The 22,468-nt window shown below is 29.5% G+C and overlaps 1 protein-coding gene across 1 annotated transcript; it reads left to right on the top strand.

The window, feature by feature from the left end:
• Window positions 1-6,963: 6,963 nt before the first annotated feature.
• On the top strand, window positions 6,964-21,450 carry LOC100164995 (transcriptional activator GLI3). The gene is made up of 8 exons (XM_001945849.5): window positions 6,964-7,701; window positions 11,019-11,138; window positions 11,965-12,031; window positions 15,638-15,885; window positions 18,873-19,034; window positions 20,390-20,488; window positions 20,651-20,732; window positions 21,203-21,450. Exons 1-8 carry the CDS (start codon window positions 7,282-7,284, stop codon window positions 21,253-21,255), a joined length of 1,251 nt encoding a protein of 416 aa, XP_001945884.1. The 5' UTR covers window positions 6,964-7,281; the 3' UTR covers window positions 21,256-21,450.
• Window positions 21,451-22,468: the final 1,018 nt, after the last annotated feature.

Here is a 22,468-nt window from a genome sequence, read left to right as displayed (position 1 = left end):
TTCAACATCTCTCCAACTCAATCGTCGACGTTTTACTATTTTTTTTTAATATTGTTTATAAAACCTTTTCTTAAATATACCTAATAGTTTAAACAACTAGTTACTAGTGTATGATGTATTCAAATAAAATAAAAGTGAAAATATTAAGCGTGAACAAAATGCTTGATAAATTAGTCAAATGATTTATAAATGTACGGTAAAAAATATGCAAAATCGTACATAATTATGTTTTTACTTTTTTATTCTATTTTTATATTTATTTCCGTACAGCAATCTATTACACAGTATATGTAATTACTATAATATGAAAGTAGATAGGTACGTCATCAAGTATAAATATAAATGGTTTTCCGGTCACTCCCGAAATGTTAGTTAACTTTTAAATTTTTCTTATTTATTATAAGATATTATTATGAATTATGAGTTACCTATATGAGAGATAAACAAATTAGAGCGCTGTTTTTAGTTCGAAACTGTTATATGGTGTACGGAACTATAATTTATCTCGAGCAATAAAAGTCCTTTAGGTATATAAAGTCGTTTTGGGCAGCTATAATAGACCAGCCAGTCGGTTAATATAATATTGTGTTTATATTATACCATAAATATACTTTTTACGAAACAATTTAATAAAAATAAAGGTTATGGTTTTTACTTGGCTTCTTGCTTTACTTATACTACATAATATAATATCTTTTAATGCATATAAGAATTTCTTTATGACATTTAACATTTTTTTACTATAACAAGCTATAATGTTATTGCTTATTGATATTTTTTAATGAATTCAAATCATTCCCACGCAAGTTTATATTGACGTATTATAATATGTACGAAAATAAATAATGCTAAAAATAATAGTTGGGTAACTTAAATGTAAGCCATAAGAAATAGAATGCAATAAATTATTAGTATATATAGGTACTATGCATTAAATAACTTTAAATTATAGGGACATAAGTAAATAATTAAATACAATTTTGTTTTTTTAAGACAAAAATAGATAGATTAATATTTACTAATACTGCTCCGCTAAAGCCAATTACCTATCACAAACAAGTAACAACAACAATATCGACAGAAAAAAAAAACTATTTCCATCAGAGTTCTAAGAAAGATTGTTTGTATATTCTGCACGCTGCTCGGCACGCCAATTGAAGAGTTTACAAATTTCTAGTGAACGGCAGAAGTTCTCATGAAAGGTCGTCGCATGCTACTCTTAGTTTGTCCATGTATCGTATACTTTCAACATTAATTAGTTATTCATTCAAACCGATTCGATGTATAATTTTGATTTATCCGTTTCACATTATTATGGTAAAATACTGTGGTTGATATATTTTATTTTGTGTACACGATAACTCTACGCGGTATATAATAGGTACGCTATAGGTAGGTATAATAAGTTATTATTAGGTAATAACAATTAGTAACGGACAATAGACCTGAACAGTGTACCTATGTATACGAATGTCGAATATAATGGCAAAGCGGCTATGGTATGCCGCCGACGTGCGCTCGCCTTGCCATTCACCCCATATGCCAATAAACATAAGCAAATAATATTATTGCAATAATTATGCTGTAGGTACTAGGTAGTCAATAATGACTACTATAAAACATATTTATTATTGTATTATATTATATGTTTTGATGCGTTATTTATACTACGTTATTATAAAATAATAATAATTATATTATATAGAATGCCGGCGACCGCGTTACAGCTCTGATGAGTTACCGCCACGGACGACGGCCCTGGCCTGTAGCAGTGTCACGGGCTGAAATTTACGCAGAGGTCATATAGCCATTCATCATCATAATTAATAATGAATACCTATCTATATTATAATATAAGAGACCGATTAAATCCTGTCTCACACCGAGTCACGGTCTCCAAAAACGGCGGTCGTCTACGTGTATCATTCGCCCTCTGGGGTTAATTACAATATGAAAACGCCCTCAGGTATGCGCCTTCTTGTGTGTGTGTGTGTGTGTGTGTGTGTGTGTGTGTGTGTAGGTGTAGGTGTAGGTGTAGGTGTAAATGCTCTATCAATATCTTAATCTCAATGGTCGGTGCCTGTGATGGCTGCTGTGTAAACAGACGTATTAAACACGAACCAACTGTATTACCGAGGAATCAAGATACAGTGACCTACGTATATTACGTGCGATTTAAATTCAGAAAAATATTATTCGTAATCGTAAATAATATGAAGATTGTAAAAATTACGATGGCGCGATTTTTATTTATAGTGTATACCTATATTTTGTATACGGTAAAGTAGTATACATTTGTATGATCACAGTACGTTTTTTTTTTTAAATGCTTTTAATTCAATAAATATGTTTGTGCGAGCTAAAGCACAAACGACGATGGTTCATATTTTCAATGTTTTCTTAAAATGATGTCTATTGAACATTTTACTGGAATTATAATATTTTTCTTTTAACTAAATACATTTTTATGATAATTAATTTGAAATTGTTCTTGTTTACGAATAAATTATAAAACTCAAAAGTAATAAAATGCTTACTGCCTACCTATGTATTTTTAGCTGTTAAATGTTAATAGGTAGTTATCATATTATTTTAACTCCCTATATAGAAGAAACTACAAACGTATGCTGGTCATCTTAACCGATCCACCTTCATCCACAGTTAAATCTCCTGCTGTGTTTTTAACGGACACGTGTCCTCAAAAAAACATTTTTTTTTTCTTGCTCGAAATAATAATAATAAAAAAATAAATAAACAAAAGAAACGATTACAATATACGTATTTTTTCATGACATATTATTTTTCATTCTAGTTCAATTATAGAACAAATATTAATAAGTGTCTTGGCACGTGTTCTAAAATGTCATAAAACATATGTTTGATTATTATAATTTGCAGACCATATTTTTATAATATTTAATACAATTTTGTTTCAAAATGCAATGCTATATCAAGACTTAAGAGATCTATTTTCATATCAACAGACAACAGTGAACCGATTTTTTTTTAGTTTTGCATTATTTCAAATCAACTATTATTGAAGACACTATTTTATTGATACTTATTTTATCTTTTATTCGTGTCAATAGTTGTACACATTGCTTTATTTAAATTTCTACAATAAATAATATAAAATCATACTCAAAAGTTAAGGGAACAAATGCACAATAGTCAATAAGTATAGATATGGAATACGAGTAAGATACATAAAATAAGACAACCGATAGACTATATACAAATAAGTAGATAAACTTCAAGGAAAGAAGCCATTAATAAAACTATCAAAGCTTAATTTTTTTGAAAAATATTTTAGTGTGAAATATATTATTTAATATGTCATTTGTATTAGTATAATGCATCTAGCAAATTATTATCACGAGATAATTTGAATTGCTAACTGCAGAAAGGGGACAAGTCCATTTTTATCAATTTCGATTTTTTTATCATTTTTCATTAAACACGCGTAAATACATTGTTTACTGCAGAAAGGAGTCAAATCCGTCTATACAAACGCTTAATATAGTGTTTGAAATTTCAGTTTACTACAGAAGAGGGTCATGTTATGATTTCGTTTTTGTCTCTCCTGAAAAGTTATAAAAATGGAACTATCCACTTTCTGCAGTTAGCAATTCATTTATTTTTGAGACGTATTAGATAAATATTGGGAATTTAGGGGGCTGCTAGATTTTTGACAAGTGGACTAGAGTGGGAGATTAGACGAATTTGCGAAATGTTAACTTATTCATGGACGGTTTTCAATTTGAGATCAAAATGAATTGTATACCTACATAGTTAAAGTCGTATACGGAGAGGTATTAATACATTTTCTTAGCACAATTTTTTTGAAAGTTATAATTATGTTCACGTTGGATTCTTCCATTGCTTTTTATTATACCTATAATATTTCAACATAATATTTTTGTTATTTATTTATTTTTATAACAAAAGTTTATATTATAGCTTATCATTTATTTACCTGAGTTAATATTGTTCTATTAATTACGACTTTGTAACAAAGATTTTATCAGTAGCATAAATAGGGGCAACGACCCAAAAAAAAGTCTTAACAAAACTGCGCCTCAAAATATACTGATGATTTATCATTTATATACTATATTATATTTATACATATTTACTATCTATATTAGTGTAATAACTAACAAGTTATTACACTTTTCCTGTCCTTCTCCTAACTGGTGTCAGATGTGATAAAGCTAATAGACTGAACCTCTCCCTCTCCTTCTCCCTAAAAATGTTGTCTATTTGCACCGCAAGATTTTATGTAAGATGTCCATGTTATGAAAATATTGAAGTAAGAGTTTTACAACCTATACATTTTATAAATTATTATAGCTAGGTTAGAGTTGAAATAACACTAAATTTAATATTGAACGATTTTAATGAACCGTCAACACGATATATAATTGCTTGGCCCGTTTGGTAGATTTTAATAGTCGATATCCATGTCTGGCAATGCATAATGATAAAACTGTTACATGCGACTGTAGGGCATTGATTTTCAGTTTTTAATAACTACTATATTATTTAAGATGTATGGAAAAAAATATTCAGTTCAATCCATACTCGATAATTATAGTAAAGTAAGTTTGACTTTCTCTAATAGTTTTAACTTTTTACGTTCAAATTTTAAATTATACTGCATTAGCATACTTGGCAATTTCAAACTTTCTGGTTATCAAATACAACTATAGGTAAACAATATCGTATAAGCAAAATGTGTAATTCCATTTTTTTTATTCTTAATTTTTATATTACAGTGTATCGACGGTTACATTTTATACATTTTAGTGAAAATTAAAAGTTTTATTAAATTTAAATTAAATTTAAAAAAAAAATGTAAGAACAATTGAAATTAATGGAATATTTATTAAATGGAAAAATATACTAAATTATCGTGTTTAAATAAACCCATACCAAAATTAGTTTTGTAAAGGTGCTTAAATCATTTTTTAAATACGACAAAAAACAAAATTATTAAAAATATATATAGGTATTTATACTTATAATAAATAGTAGTTGAAATTGTATAGACTATATACAAATAATATATTTTAGCAAACAGCTTATTCATTTTATTTTTCGTATTTAATATGAATCACTTGAATTATTTATTATTTGCGGATATTTTAATAGATATATACATATTTCATACATAGGTAGGTACACCATACTATGTTATGTAAGTACTTAAATAAAAGCCAAAAGGTTTATATTTATATTTGTACGAATAATTGTTGTTATACCTAAATCAAAATAAATAAGGTATTAATTTGTTGAAAAATGTATTTATTTATTATTAGTAAATTTAAATACATACTAAATATTATTATGTACTAGAACTTGTTGTAAATAATATAATATAACTATATCACATTCCTCGATGTCGTTTGCTATATGTTAGCTTATTTAATGGTATTCGTGGAAAATTTATTATTTGATAAATATTTTCATTTGTACGAAAAAATAATAAACTTCTTATTACATTGAAAATTGATTTAAATGTGGAGTATTTTTATTAATAATTGAAAAGCGTACTTATACAGTTATACCTGTAGGCTGTAACAAAACTGCTTATGTAAAATGTAAATGTAATATAAAATATAAAACAGGCATGGCATCTACAGAATCGCTTATTACATGTTTGTATGGCATGTAACTAGCATTTAATAGGTATATGTCTCTTTTGTAAACTGCAATGTTATAATGTATTATATATGCATATTTTGTTTACTTGATTCTTAATATTTATATTTAAAAAAATATGTCATACCTATGTAAATATTAAATAATTGTTATATTCGTGTGTAGACTATTTACTAATAGGTGTCTATACATTTTGAAAATAAACGAAATACCAACGTTTAATACTGGAATAAAATTAATAATTAATTTTAAATATTTGAATTTGAATCTTCTGAATATACCAAGATTGAATCCAATACCACGGAAGGTGGGAGGGAAATACAAACATTCGATGTGACAAAGTTTCCTTATTTAATCTTATTGTATTAAGTTTTGCAACCAATCCACTCGACTGATGTCTTCTTCGACTAAGAACATAATATAAACTACGGACCATATTAATATCGATAATAGTACATCATGTGTGTGTGTATATTTATCATAATATATATTATTATATGGCTCTATAAAATTATATACACGTCCCTTCACGTTTTACTTGCAACATTATTTTACCGCCTCATTACAAAACGGCGTATGCTCCTCAGACTTCGACGATATCGAAATGCGAGAAGAAAGAGCCTGTAAAAACAAAAAAAAAAAAAAAAAATAGAAAGAAAAAAAACGATACGTGCACATATATAATATAATATTATTATATATTCATTTGTGGTCACCAAATGTACGCCGTCCCGTTTAATTGACATGTTGCGCGGTAGAGGAGGTATTATTATTAATTATTATGTACAGTATATAATATAATATAGTTGTATAGTAGTAAAAAACGAAAAGGGGGACGACCATCGATGGCGTACACATGTTAGTGTATATACGGTATGGTAGCACTTGGCTTTTTTTTCAACACAATATTAAAACTTTTTTTTCTTCAGTCATTGTCGTCGTCTTCTGGTTATTCGCCGTAAACACACACACACACATATGCGCGAGCGCATATACTTATATATAATAATAATAAAAATAATTAATAATACAATAATATTCATCAACTATTATTATCCGATTGAAAGATGACAACGAAAAAAAAACGAAAAATAAAGCGTAGAAAAAAAACAAACATGACGTCTAAAACGCGAGCTAAACACTCGGTAATGGCGACAGGGATCGAGGCGTTGTACAGCACAAAGTCGGTGGATAGGGGGAGGCGGAGGAGGTGAAAATCACGTGTGCCGACTCGGTGATTATTATGCCAGAGGAATAAAAAAAAAAACGTCCCTTCGAACCTATGATGTGCTCTCCGAGGTGACGAGGAGCCAGTCTTGCACAGGACACGAGGACGAACACGTTCATCGTACATCAGCTAAGACCGACATCAAATAATACGCGATACCTACAAGAAGATAATATTATACCACGTTATCATGTTGTTATATAATATCGGTACATCGCGGTAGTAATCGATCGACGTCAGCAATATTTAAATAAGGTGTTTTGTGGCAATTAAAAATAAATACTCAGGCAGTCAAAACTGTACGACTCTGAAAACTTCCTCCTGTGCGGGTACATTTTTAATATTTCATTCGTCGCGCAAATATCGAAAAGACTGCCGAAAGATTCAAGATGAAAATCGAAAACGACGCGGATCCTTATATGTGGTTTGCCGACTGTCTGGGACCTGAGCCACAGGACTGGATGAAAGACGTGGGGCTGGATTGGTTTGACGAGGAACTGTTGGGCCGACCCGAATCGCCCGCGCCGTCAGTACCAGTGCCTCGACCCGTGGCTGCGGAAAACAGCAGTGACCACCGGAGATTCCGCAGTGGTTACCCGTCGTATACCATCGAGTCGTCCGCATGGCTCATCCAACAACACCAACAGTCGGCCGACTCCGGCGACGATAACGACGAAGACGACTCGTTGCCACCGCCTGTTTTGCCACCCATGATACCCGGCACCAGGAGTTTTTCCGACCAACTGCACAGGATCCGGAAACCATATGCCTTAGGCTCACCACCATCCACCTCAGCCTCTGGATTATTGGTGAGATGTTTTTAATATCGAATTAACATATAATTTTTGTCTGTATATCCACACCACGATCGCTATCAAAATTATGTTTTCGCGTCGATGGAAATAGGGCTTTTCCCTCCAGATCACACGATTCTATTTGAATTTAAAACGCATTCTTATGTAATTCGTTCATGTTGTGTACCTACCTACTTACCAATTTTAAGTTTCGGATAGCGAGGCATATGCGTTTCGATCAACAAATAAAAATTAAACGGTGAATATCCTATTCATCCCAGGGTTCGATTCCAGGCAAGACTGAGCAAGACTGATTTTTCTTAACTCAGTTGTTAAGTTAATATGCACCAATAACAAAAAGTTAAAAGTTAAAAGTTAATTTAACTATAGGTTAACTCAGTTAAGTTAAAAGTTAATACTCACTTTTTGTTAACTTCTTATTGAGTTAAAATAAGTTAATTTGTTTATACAACACTAGCGTACCTACTTAATTTTTTTCCGACCCAAAATTAAATTAAAGACTATAGTGTTACGAAATAGACTGTAATAGTATAATATTAAAATTAAAAACAAAATAGATTAACTTAACTTACTTCTTAAAATGAAAACTTAATTCGTTAATTTCACGTTAATTAAAAAAAAAATTAGTAAGTTAACAGTTAAGTTAGCGAAAATCCAAAGTAAATATAGTTAAGTTAAAAAGTTAAAATAAAATTAACTTTTTAACTCGTTAATGTCCAGCCTTGATTCCAGGGACTAAAAATAATATAAAATATTTTTCGTTACGAGGTTAGTTTATTTGGAATGTTTCATCGATCATCGTTATGTATGTACTTTTGACATATTTTATGAGTGTACGCATCTATGTATCCATTGCAATCTTCCACTCGTATTACTTTACTTAAAATCGATTTAAATTTATACGCCGCTTCCATAGTTTTTTTTATATAACATTCATAATGATCAAAATTATCACAGCTAAATATAGATTATTGTTTATTAGTTATTAAATTTCTCAATTAGATCATTATGATATATGATACTTCCATTATTTTTGATTTATTTTATTTGTATTGTAATAATAATTGATTAACCATTTATTAATGTAAAATAAAGAACTGCATTTTTTACTACCATCATTTAATAGTTATATTTTCATAATATTATATTTTGCAAAAACATATTAATTATTAATATAATTCTAAATCAACCATTCAACAGTACTTAAATATTAAAAGTTTAAAATATTGTATTAATCACTCAATGATTTGTTTATTATAAAAAGTATAAAATAAAAATGTTAAAAGTGCAATAAAAAATCAAAAAATCATATTAGTATATTAATTTCCATAGTTAGGCTAGTAGATGCCTTAGTCTAGTCTAGTATATTCTTAAAAACGAATTTAAATATAATAATTAACATTTTATATTGTCAGTAAACATAAAAGTTGGTCAAAGATCATAATATATAGGTACAACTATTTTAAATTATATATTTTTTTCACATAGTAGTAGGATACAATTTTTTCCCTTGTTGAAATGCTTATATTTTTTTATGTTACGTATATTGTTGTACTCAAATATTCCATCTTATATTCATAATTTTATCCTACAAAAGTTATCATACTAAAAACAATGTAATATATATTTTTTTATCACTTAACATGACACACATAATGCAATATTACAATGTATATACATTATACATGTTATCAAACAATTGTTTTTATTCTTGTAAGTATTGTTATTTTGTTGAAAAATAAATAAAAAAACTAACAGAGTGCCCTTAAGTATGTTTCAAGAATTTTAAACAAATGATATGCGTCATAGCTTTAATTAGAGTTAAGCCAATACTTATCTACAGTGTTAAAACTAGAAAATAATATCTATGTTGTGTGTGGGTCTGAGAGGGTTGAACAAAATAAATGAAAAACCTACCGTTGAAAGAGTTCACAAACTCATCTTATATGATTTAAGCTACATTCAATAATATGCAGATACAATAATATATTAATATGTATCTCGTAATAATTACGGAACCGTCGAAAATTATGCACGAAGAATGTTGACAAGCCCGAACTTTTATAACTAATATCACTGGTTGCAGGGCCCAAAATACATCTGATTTTAGGGGACATCCTTATTAATTTAACTGTTAAATTTAGGCTCTGACAGATTTCTATAGCAAAATAAACCTGTTGGGGTTGTACATCAAAAATCCCCCTTATTTTATATACCACTTACCTTACACATTATTATTTGTCATTCAAGGGACACAGTATTTTAGCCTCTGACTGGTTGTAATCTTTAATATGTCAAGTAATGGTCGATAAAACGAAAGAATGTAGGTACAAACAAATATGAATAATACATCTGAATAAGCCAATGATGGCGTGGATGATTGGTTTCATTTCTTTCGTTCACAACAATACAACATTGTTTGGTTCTAACACCGCTTTTCCGTTTTTTTTTTGGCTTACGTGGAAATTGGAGTAAGTTGTCTCAGCATACCTACTTCTTTTGTTACTATTTTAACGATAACTCTTTGTTCCCTTTGTACCTATGACAAGATTTGTTTTTTACTTTTTAATATTAAGTACCTGAGAAAGTCTAAAACCAAAAAATTTCACTGCAATATTGGAGTATAGAGTATAGTTACTACATATTAATTATATCGAAATAAATACGCCAAAAAGCAAGACAATCTCTATTAATTATAAATTTTTATTTATATTAAGTATCTATGTGATCGTTAATTTTTTACTTTGACAAGTGAGTATTTGCTTAAATATTTTGCTATAGGTACATTGCAGAATGACTCGAAAACTAGCATGCTAAAAAAATCGATTTTGATCCGAGCACGGTGTCGGTATCTATAATTATTTAATTTCTGGTTATTTAATATATTTTACTTAACGCATACAACTAACTCTTTCCTACACCTACGAACGGTTTGGTATTTTTTGTCCTAATTGTGTTTATTGATGCAAAACTTTCTGCAAAAATCTGTACCGTTATACGTGAAACTTATAATAGTTTCTATATACGCGTAATGTTGGTCTCGTCGACATAGTTTATAAATTTAAAACGTGCCTATAGTGTACTATAGTCTATAATGTATGAGTACTTAATGGTATTTTATTTTAAATCAGTATAATATTATAAATTAAATATATTAAATATTTTCGTCGAAAATCTTTGAATTTATTTATGGTTGTACTTGTACAAAAAAAAAATATTAGATAATGAAAATGTATTTATTGGAAACGTATAGACTGTTTAACTCGAAATATTTCTCTTCTTATAATATAATAATGTATGTGATGTTTTAGGAAGTCCAAGATTTTGATTCATTTGGACACACAATTATGGCCGACGAAGAAGTTTGTTTTGACATACCATTTTTAACGAATGAACAGGACGATAAATCGTTTCTAGCTTCAGAAAATCAGGTTTGTATATACATAAGTACTTGCATATAAATATTAAAACGCATAATACTTATATATGTCTTAGTAATTAGAACACATATTTTACACACAATTTGTCAAACATAAATTATTTTTGTTATTATTATTTCCGAAAGAGTGAGAGACATTATTTTAATAGTTGAGATTAAAAGAAAAATTGTATAAAGTAGTTGTGTGGATAGTCTTATAAACTCATAATACGCATAACTATATATCGGAATGTTGGGCAATAAAACTGAATAGAGTGTCATTGTTGCAGAGGTGAGAATGCTAAGGTGGATATGTGAAGTTACTATAGGGATAATAGAACAAGAAATGTATTCATCGGGCGCAGTGTAGAAATGCTACGAATTGTAAATTAAATGAGGGGGAATAGGTTTAGATGGTTTGGTTAAGTTATGAGGAGAGGTGATACGGGGGCAATAATAGTGTCGAAGGAAAATGGGGGAGAGGTAGCCGAAGAAGAGATGGATTGACAGAATAGAGAATGACACGAAAAAAAATGGTATAAGTAAAGAAGAGGGGTTCAGAGCCCAATGGAGGCGTAGGAAAAAGATGGCCGATCCCAAATGGTTAGAAACAAGGGGTGAAAAAGTGAAGACGAGAGTCACATAACTAATATATAATAATAGGTTATCTATATTAGTAAATGAATTATGAAGTGTGTGTTTCAATATTGCATCATTTATATATAATTTAATTTCTTATTCTACACATCTAGCCATCGCAGAGTAGTTTATTGTTATAATAATAATATTGTATTATGTACTTATTACTTATTTCTTATTAATATAATTGTATTATTAAGGTGGTGATGGCCAAAGACGACTGTGATGCCATAATGTATGACACATTCTTGGAGCCACTGTACCAAGGTAAGATTATATACATTTTTTTCTAATCAAATTGAATTTATATTCTTAAATTCCAAAAAAAAATCTTTGGTACCTACTACCTAGGTACTATAAAATATTTTATACTTCCCATCATACTCGTATTTTTTAATTGGTCCCAACATTTGATATTTTGGTTGAAAATTTATAATTACGTATTTTATTGCATTCATGTTTACTTAATATCAATTATATTATATTTTAACTGTACGTGCTACGTATTGGTCTATATTTTATAAATTATAATTAATAATATCTATAACTTAGTCACTAGGTATATTATAATATAAATTATAAGTAATTTACATAGTAACTGTAGACTGTTATCTATGCATCTTATTAGTTATTAAGTCGATATGCATACAATTATATTTGTTTTATCAAAATCATATAACACCAACTATTAAATTCCTAAAAAATTATGTGTTTTGAGTGAGTTCAGCTCTTTCCAAGTGACCTTTATATTTTGTATATTGTAAATTTTCAAAAATGAGAATAATAATATTAATATGATTATTGATTGCATTGATATAAATATATAATGATATAAATAATTCTTATAAAACGACCATAACGTATTTATAACTAAATGTCTTAGTAAATATTGTCAATTGAGAATTGTCTACAATATCTATTTCAGTACCTACGTCCTACCTACAATATTTAATAGCATTTTTTATTGTTTCCAGCATAATTATATTATTTTAATATAATATATTTCACGAACAACACAATTTTTCGGACATTCGAATTTCATTATTTGCACAAACAGTTATTTTGTAATAAGCAATTCCACTTTGAATTATAAGTTACCATTTGAATAATAAAAGCCAAAAGGGCATCTAAACAATGTCTCTAAAATATATAAAAAGGGCGAATTTGGGTTATTTTAGGGTTCAAATAAACGGGTGGTTGGGTAATATTGTGCCACAGTTTATCTACGTGATTTGTATACCATATTGTTAACATTTTGTTACCAGCTTGTTGGGTCACAAATAAAATGTATATAAATGTATATAAATATATAAATAGATATACGAACCGTATACCTACATCAAATATATGTACATTTTTGTTTTAACAAGGGAATGCGATCCATAGTTGTTTTATCAGCGATTTTTTAAAATTACTTTCATGTTTTTATATTTTATGCCTGATTCTTCATGTTTTTTTAATTATTTAATCGTTTTACTAGTTTAACCAAGTCAAAAAATAATATGATATGCGAAAAATAATATACGAGTAAAAAATATTATTATATACATTCGGCTAGTTTTTTTTTTTTTTATTAATTAACCCGCGGCAACTTAGGCCATTTGGTGGTTTTTACTGTGTGGGAGGGTATAACTATAGATATTAAACACGTTTACACAGTTTGGCAGATTTTTTAGTGGGCACCTGTAGGTATCTATCATGCCCGGGTGGAGGATGGTGGCAATTCTCTCCGGACATCGTGACTTGCCCGAAGAAAAATGCCGCCCATTGCCGAGGTTTTGAACCGGCGTCGGTTCGCGTCACAACTGACGCCTTAGTCCGCTCGGCCACTCCATCCCCAGTATATTTTTTATTGGGAACTGGAAATTGGGATATAGTTATGTAACTGCTAATTATCGTTCAAGAGTAAAAATAAATGATTACCCGATGGCCATTGTGCCGTGGGTTTAATTAATAAAAATAAATAAACAAATAAATGATAATAATTAATTGCATTAAGACTCAATGACATTTGCAGTTGAGTTCATATACTTAATTCTAGGATGTAAAGCTCATATTATAAAATGTGGAGATAACATTGCATCGTCATTCGTCATAAATATAATGGACCAATTACCAGGTTCGAAAAAAAGTTCACAGTGACACAATATTCGTGAGGCCAAATCAACGTACGATTTATAACAGTTTTGTTATTTATTCTCCTCATGATAATTATGGTACATATTATAAAATAATTTATAAATATTTCTCAACTAAATAATGTACGTTTAAAAAAAAATCTATTCAAGTGTAATATGAGACAATTTAGTTTATTTAATCAAAAATGGTGGCTCTACGAATTTGAGTGCCTAGAACGGAATGCCTTCTCCTCATCCACATACCTCTCTAGGTATATAAATCGATATTAAAATCGTCTAAACTCTATACAAAAACGATGGTAGTGTAAAATACATCCCAAGTATTAAAAAAATATGAACGAACCGAACGCAAACGCAATATTTTTGTAAATAGAAGAAAACCAACTATCGATTTCCTTTCGGGGAGCGTGCGGAACCCTATTATATTACTTATAATAAATGCGCAAACCCTGTGTGCAGTGTACACTGTACATAATATTATACAACATTGCACGTACACACACAACAGGGAATATGAAAACCTAGACGCAGGACTCGTGACCCAAATAGTGTTCCGTGGTCGACAGTAACGGGGTAGTTGGCGTTGGATGGGATGGTCCCAATGCAGGGTCCGGGGGGGGGGGGTAGGTTATGAGGCGGGGGAGTTTCGAAGAAGGCGCCTTTATGGTCGGCAGCAAGAAGAGGGGGGGGGTGATAAAAGCTATATAGGTTTACGTATTTATATGCGCGTACTCCCTAGAAAACCCGGGCCAATTACACGATGAGGGGTGCGTGCATCAGCCGGGCTTGGGGTCTTCGACCCAGAGAGTGCTTTTCTGCGGTAACGATTGTTATTTTATTTTTCTATCGTCGGTGGGGGGCGCCTGCGATTCGCTGTCGTCGCAGTACTGCACCGCGTTCGCTCCACTTCGGTACGCCATATATCTATAAACGCCGAGTATGCAATAACATGCACATAAACCACCCCCGTAACTACATTTTTCCATCCCACACCCCTGTGTTACCATACATACACTTATAAACTCACCCCTAGCAACGTCCATCCGAAATGTTTTTAAAAGTTGCTCTATTTACGCACCGCCACTCCCCCTTCGACGAATAGCAAAATCGGTCCCTCGCAGCAAACTCCATTTATAAATTTGTTTTACTAAAATAACAGCTCCCTTATTTTCATGTATATGCATGCTGCTACATATTCTTTGACCTTGAACGTCTTATTTAAGAAATTTAGTCTATTTTTTTCTGGCAAAAAAAAATAGATCTTTAATATCTTTGAAATGATAGGAACTAATAATTATAGGCATTGGCCTATAGATATCGATTCGGTATGTTATATTATAATGCGATGAGTTCACAATACGAGTATATCGAAGAATATCGATCTAAATAAATCAACACTATTATATTATTATGGTTTTTAAAAACAAAAAAATTGGAATATTTATAACAGCTTTCCTGTAAAATTTACAGGAGTTTGTGAAAGACGACATATTTTGTTGTCTTAGCTGTTTAAATTAAAATACACGTCGAGCCTTTTAATAATATTAAACCTATGTACTATTATAATAATAATTATTATAAATTATATAAATAAATATATGTATATAAATTATTTATAACAATATATTATTATTATTATATTTATATATTATTACCTATATTTATACATTATTATTATATATTTTATGTATTATATACAGTCAGTTCATATCGTTTTGTTTTCTCGTTTTTGCAGGCAATCCCTGCGACGGAGTGTTGGCATGCGAATGGGAAGGGTGCACGGTAAAAGTCGATGGGCCAGGTCAAGAACCGCTGGTGCGGCACATCGAGAAACTACACGTGGACACCGCTCCCCGGGGCGCCTGCGCGCAGTACACGTGCCAGTGGCGGGGCTGCCCCAGGCGCGTGCGTCCGTTCAACGCCCGGTACAAGCTGCTCATACACATGCGAGTGCATTCGGGCGACAAGCCCAACAAATGCACGGTAAACGCCTCCTACAAACACAATAATGACATATAATACAATGTAGTACAATATAAATTGCCATATACAATGTACGTATATTGTCGTGGCGGGTAAATGACAGTATATGTAATATACACGTTACATTATTATTGCGCAGTCCGAATGTATTTTCATCGTCGTCATCGTCGCATTACGTAATAATATTTACGAGCCCGTTTCTATATAATATACTATGGGCGTCATCTCCACTATAATGCACAAAATACAAATCATTATTATTATTATTATACACGATTTTGTACGATAATCGATAAAAGTAGGATATTTAGTAATATTATAATTTGTATTAATTTTATGTACTTATCCAGTGTTTGGACGATTTTTCATATGAAAACAAACCTTAACTCAACCGTTTATTCATCTCGAGATGTGTACTTACCTTATTTCTCACAAATTTTAAGAACTATCGAATGGTCAATATTAGTTTAAACTTTAAACTATATTATAATGATCAATTAATTGACTGTTATTATTGCATACAGTAGCTGCTGCTGTCGGATAAATCAAAATATTATAAATTAAGTCCCAATTCCACATTTCCAACGAGCGGTAGAACCTGAATATACAGGGCAGTAGGAAACACTATTATTGAAAGTATTTAAATTAGGAATTATTAAAAGTACATTATTGGATATTACTGGTGGTTAGAATACGATTATTAAATATCAATTATTGTTTTAATCACAGCCTTCTCGTGTTATTTCTGTATTTCCTTATTCTGTATACAACATCGGCTATCGTATAAGTATAATATAAAACAAACTCTAAAGTAAAATATATCTGTCGATGTTGAAAACGACACACCTTCATCGCTCGTCAAAATATCAGATTTGAAAATCTTACTTTTGATAATAGAGAAAAACACTTTGACTAAGGCTACTTAGGTCGGTTGACTGTAAAACATAATGACAGCGACAATATTAATTATAATTATAGTATGGTAGTGAGTTAATAATTTTGCAAGAAGTGCCCTCGAAAACGTCGTGATCATAGCACATAATCTACTTTTGTAACAAGATTTTCGGTATGACGTTTCGCTATCGAAAAACTTTATTAATTTGTATAAACTCGTACGAAACAATATAACGTTATGTTCTGAGTTTTAATGCAATTTGAGAACAGCAGTAGATTTAAAATTCCCGCCGCATCCCTATTGCCGGGTGCAATATTTTATCGATTTTCCCGCGACCACCAGAAAAATATATATTACAACAACGTGGCTGATGTTATTTCACTATATTATTTTCAATATTATATAGTAATATATATAATATAGTGTCTATAAATGAACGCGCCGTGTACATCGCAATTGAAACGTGCCAGATTATAATATTATACCTATATCGTCACAATAATAATAATTGTTATTGTGCTATATAATACGTCACGGGAATAATATTGTAAAGCGATCAAATTACAACTCACTGTAGTAGTCGTCCACCGTATATAATGATGATTCTACCCATCGTTTTTCATACACACGATGCGTACTTAATATTATACCAATTATTATTATGATGTGGCCGATATTTATAATAATAATAGTAATAATGTAATACCTGAATTCTGTATAATATATACTGCGCCGGTGCAGTGTGACGTATGTCGTGTTAAACATAACAATAATGTAGGCGTATATCGATTGCGCCGAAATTACCTTTTTACCTGTAAAAAATCTATCGATTGCGCCGCGTATCAATTATCCGCCGAACTTTTTTACATATTGATTTCGCCGGGCTGGAAATTCGGTTTGCCATTATTAAATGCAGAAGAATTATAAGTGAAAGCTTTATAAAGATTTTATGTCAGTCATTCCTGATGACGCGAGGTTAAAAAAATTCTGTGATTATCTATGTGATAATTACATTGATGAAACATCAAAATTTAATCCAAAAATATGGGCGTTCGTTAATGAAACAAAAAAATGTATAATATAACGGTCGGCGAAATAAACATACAAATAAAAATCCGGCGAAGTCGATAAAACCCCAATAATATAGTACGCAGCTGCATCCACCGCCTCCCAAAGAGTATTGCAAATATCGAGTGCACATGCGCAGATAGACTTATGCACAATAATAATCTATTATAATAATAATAATAATATGATACTGTACGCGATGAATTCCGTGTAGTACATAACACGTAGATAAAAACATATTGCGTATATTATAATATGATATTATATCCTGTCGAATCCGCGACTGCTGTTTGCGAACAGGTAGATAAAGCTATTATTTTTGTCTGTTTTTCAAATTTTTTTTTATTTTACGATTAGGCGTTTCCCTAGAGAAGAAAAATATCCGATGTGGCTTTTTTTTTTTACATAATCAACACTCGCGATGTGCAAAATATTATTCGCATGCATATCGACTGATATCCAACCCGGCCGGTTTCACAACAATGTGTAAATACTGCATTAAGTAATATAATTATATCAGTGGCTATCACCGTTGGTATGTCACCTGCAATAACAGCTATATTATTTGACCCACTCGACGCGCGTTATTGAAATGTCTTCAAAAATCAATCAATCTAACGATTTGCAATGACGTAAATTCATCACTGCATAAATTGCCCTCCATAAATGAATAAATACAAATTAAATTTATTATCGCTCTGTAGTTCGTATCATCTGAAAATGCTTCTCTGCTGCCATAGCAATAAAGTCTTATTGAATTCTTAAAATGTATGTACTGTATAATTTATAATACGTATACACGTCTTATGGGTATATGATAGTATAATATGCGCTTAATAATGATCATAAACGTTAAATAGGTATTATAATATTTATAAATATTATATAGGTAGCTAATATGTCATCGATTGTGATCGGTTTTAGTTATGCACTTTGTTTATGACGATATTATTATTATTATTGCATTTACGAAGAATTTCGATTCGAGGAACTAATAAAAAATATTTTATGTATTTACCAACAGTTTGCTGGTTGTCCAAAAGCATTCTCTAGACTAGAGAATTTAAAAATTCATCAGCGGTCGCACACCGGTGAAAAACCATATTCATGTCAATTTTTGGGTTGCTCAAAAGCGTTCAGTAACAGTTCGGATCGAGCGAAACACCAAAGAACTCATTTCGAACAGGTAATTTATTATTATTAAATTTTAATGGTGATCATACCTTTATATTATGGAAGTATACAAAATGTTGAAAAACGTGATTACCTACATTATATATTTTAACTAGGCATCTAAATTTAAAATAGAACATTCATATATATATATATATATATTTACGTAGTAGGTAATGATTGTAATTTAATAATTGAGAGTTTGTGTGAAATAAATTATTTTCAAGCTTATGAATGTTTGGAAAACATCATCAAATGCAATAAATTATGTTAACGAATGAAACTTATATCAACAGTTATACGAAAGGAATATAAAATATAAATTATATCGAAGTTATAAAACTTTCTCGAATGAAAGTCACGAACAATAAGAATAGTTTATTATTTCAAAGTCGTGATTTTTGTCGATTACTATTTTCTGTATCAATGTGAGCAATATAATTGTATAACAACAGAGAGTTATTGTATAACTATAAAGTATATTAACTCCAGTGGAGATAAAATTCACCGCCGTTTTTATGATCTTGTATACTAATATAATAACCATCATATCAGAATGTGACCTTTGTGTAGCTATATAATATTACGATGTTAAAAAAATATATAATTTTACGGAAAATAAAATTGTAAAACAAACACACGTGTTATAACTTTGAATACTAAAGTTGTTTTTGTGTTATTTTCATCGATTAAACTTTCACTAATATTATCAGTCATCAGTTAGTAAGAAATTTAGGTTTATTAATATATAATATGATACAATTATTTTTATACAATTAAATAATACCATACCTAGTCAATATTAATTCGAAATTATACGGATTATTATAATCATTAAAATAAAACATAGAATCATATTATTATTTAATACAATTAAACATAAAAATAAAAATATATTAACGCATAATATTAATACACTATAATAATTGTATAGACACGTATGCTAATAAATTGCATATATAGAATGCCGTCTTTAAATTTAAATACTTACCATCTAAAACATGTTGGTTGTGGTTAGAATAGTTTAGGTTAGGCTTTATTTTTAGCACCTGTTAAATTTATCATTTAACTTATCGTCATATTAGATAGATCTAATTAACATTTTCATATTATGAACATACGAACCTTATCCAACATGTTAGGTGTTGTAATTTAATAATAACAATATAAAAATAAAAATAATAATAAAAAAATGATTCAAATTTTCTCAAAATATCGAGTATACGAAGAATCCTCTCAACATATACCTAATTTAATTTTTGAGAGCTTATATGCAAATACACGTAAAAAATACATGAAAAATTGAATCAAAAACTTTCCACTACCAACTCTTAAATTAGATTTCTAAAAGTATTGTATTATTTACAGAAACCATACGCCTGTACTGCAAGTGGATGTAACAAACGGTACACTGATCCAAGTTCACTTCGAAAACATGTGAAAAACCATTCCCCACAACCATCTACGGTAAGCTACATTTAATACTGAAATGACTTATAATTTTGTACAATGCGAAATGTTTTGACGTTGTGATTGGTCGTTGAAATTTTAATGAATTTTCGCTCAATAGTATTATTTGTGTTGACAAACATATTATACTAATCTTTATTTGTTCTCATTTTATTGTAGAAGCATTGGTCCAAAAATAATATTTTACCTAAACCTCATATTCAATCGGAATTGGCCAGTACAACAAACACTCAGACAATACGTAAGTTTTAAAATATGTAATTTTAAATGCAAACCACGGTCTTGGGAGATAAAGTTGCAAGACAACTTTACTTTATCAGTGTATCAAATAAAAATGACTAATCATTAATAATAAATTAATAAAGAACAATAAAACATGTAACGTCCGTGTTACTTTTTAAATTGATTAATTTGAATGACAAAATTAATTATAATTTATTTTATTTTATCAATATTTATTATTTATTAAATAATCGCTTCTATACTTAAAAAATATTTTAAGTATTATAGTTACCTCAAAAACTAATAACGAGCAGTGCTCTAACATAAAGTGGTCATAATTGAAATTGTTTGCATTGTTTTGCGAATGCCATATACTAGGTGGAGGGGAAGATGTCCCTCCTTATCTGCTAAGACTGTTTGCAAACAAAAAATCACTTTCCAAATCAACGAAAATAATTTTTTCATTTTTATATAATTTTTTTTTTTTAGGTTATCCCGATGAAAAACAGTTCAAAATCAAGTTAGAAAAGCCTCAATGGTAAAATGTATGTCGTAAAACAACATACTTTTTAGGTTTATGAAGCCTGTGATTTTTAAAATTAAGCTCATGAGTCTATAATAATTTGTTGTGATTATAGAGAATAAAAACTGTTTAAATAAGTTGTCTTAAGCAGATTAAATTTAGAGATACATTTTAAATTTCTGTTGTCTTGTAATATTATAATCATAATCAATCTCATTTATTATAATTTTTCTTTTTATGTTTAATAATATTAATATGTATACATTAATTGTTTGATCAGTTTTCTTTAAATTTTACGTACGTTTTTTTTATTTTTATTTATTATATTAAATTTGTTTTAGAAAATAATATTTTATACAAGAAAAATAATAATAAGTTAAATATTGTGAAAAATTAAAATCATATTGAAATAAAATACTTTATTTTGTTCATATTCCGTGTACGGTTTAATAATTATTGGCTACCTATCACCATAAATATTTAAATTCAAATATTGTCATAATATTGTTTTTCATTGAGACAGTAAAAATTAATTTGACATTCGTATTTATTAAGTTTGTGATAACTAGACCAGGGCAGTCAAAACTATTTTACATTAATAAGAAATAAACTGAAGAATCTTATTATTCTTTATTTGCTCAATCTGATTGCAATGAGTTAATCCCAGTTTCCCACTTGACTTGAGACAAGTGTACATAAGGAGGAATGCCAAAAGAATGAAGGCTTTGAAAAGCACTAAAATCACTAAAATTATAACAGATTCATTTAAACATGTCAAAAATATATAGAATTTTTTAATTTCAAACACACGCAAGTTAAATAAGAGTTTAGATTCAATAATTATACTAAGTTCTGTCATTTTAAAAGGTCAATTTAATATTTAATTAGATAACTTATAATTTATTAAAAGTTAGATATTTAAGTTTTTTTGGAAAAGAAATATAAAGTGGCATTTATTAATATTAATAGTCATTCCATTAAAATTATACCAATTTTAAATGTCATACAAATATTTTTGTAGGAGTCTTGACCAGTCTTCTTGATTATTAAGTAATTTTAAAATGTTTCAATTATCAGAAAAAAGCAAAATATTAGAATAATTTAAAGCTAAAACAATAGTGTTGGTAAATTAATTAATTAGAAGGTAAAACACTGAATAACAGCTTAATACTATAAAAGTATATATAAATTGTTTTGGCGTAGACGTGAAATTGGGTACCTAGTATTTTTCT

Source organism: Acyrthosiphon pisum, chromosome A2, assembly GCF_005508785.2.
Source record: "Acyrthosiphon pisum isolate AL4f chromosome A2, pea_aphid_22Mar2018_4r6ur, whole genome shotgun sequence".
NCBI lineage: Eukaryota > Metazoa > Arthropoda > Insecta > Hemiptera > Aphididae > Acyrthosiphon > Acyrthosiphon pisum.
Note: the sequence above shows the minus strand (reverse complement) of the source record. Positions and strands in the feature narration are given on the sequence as shown.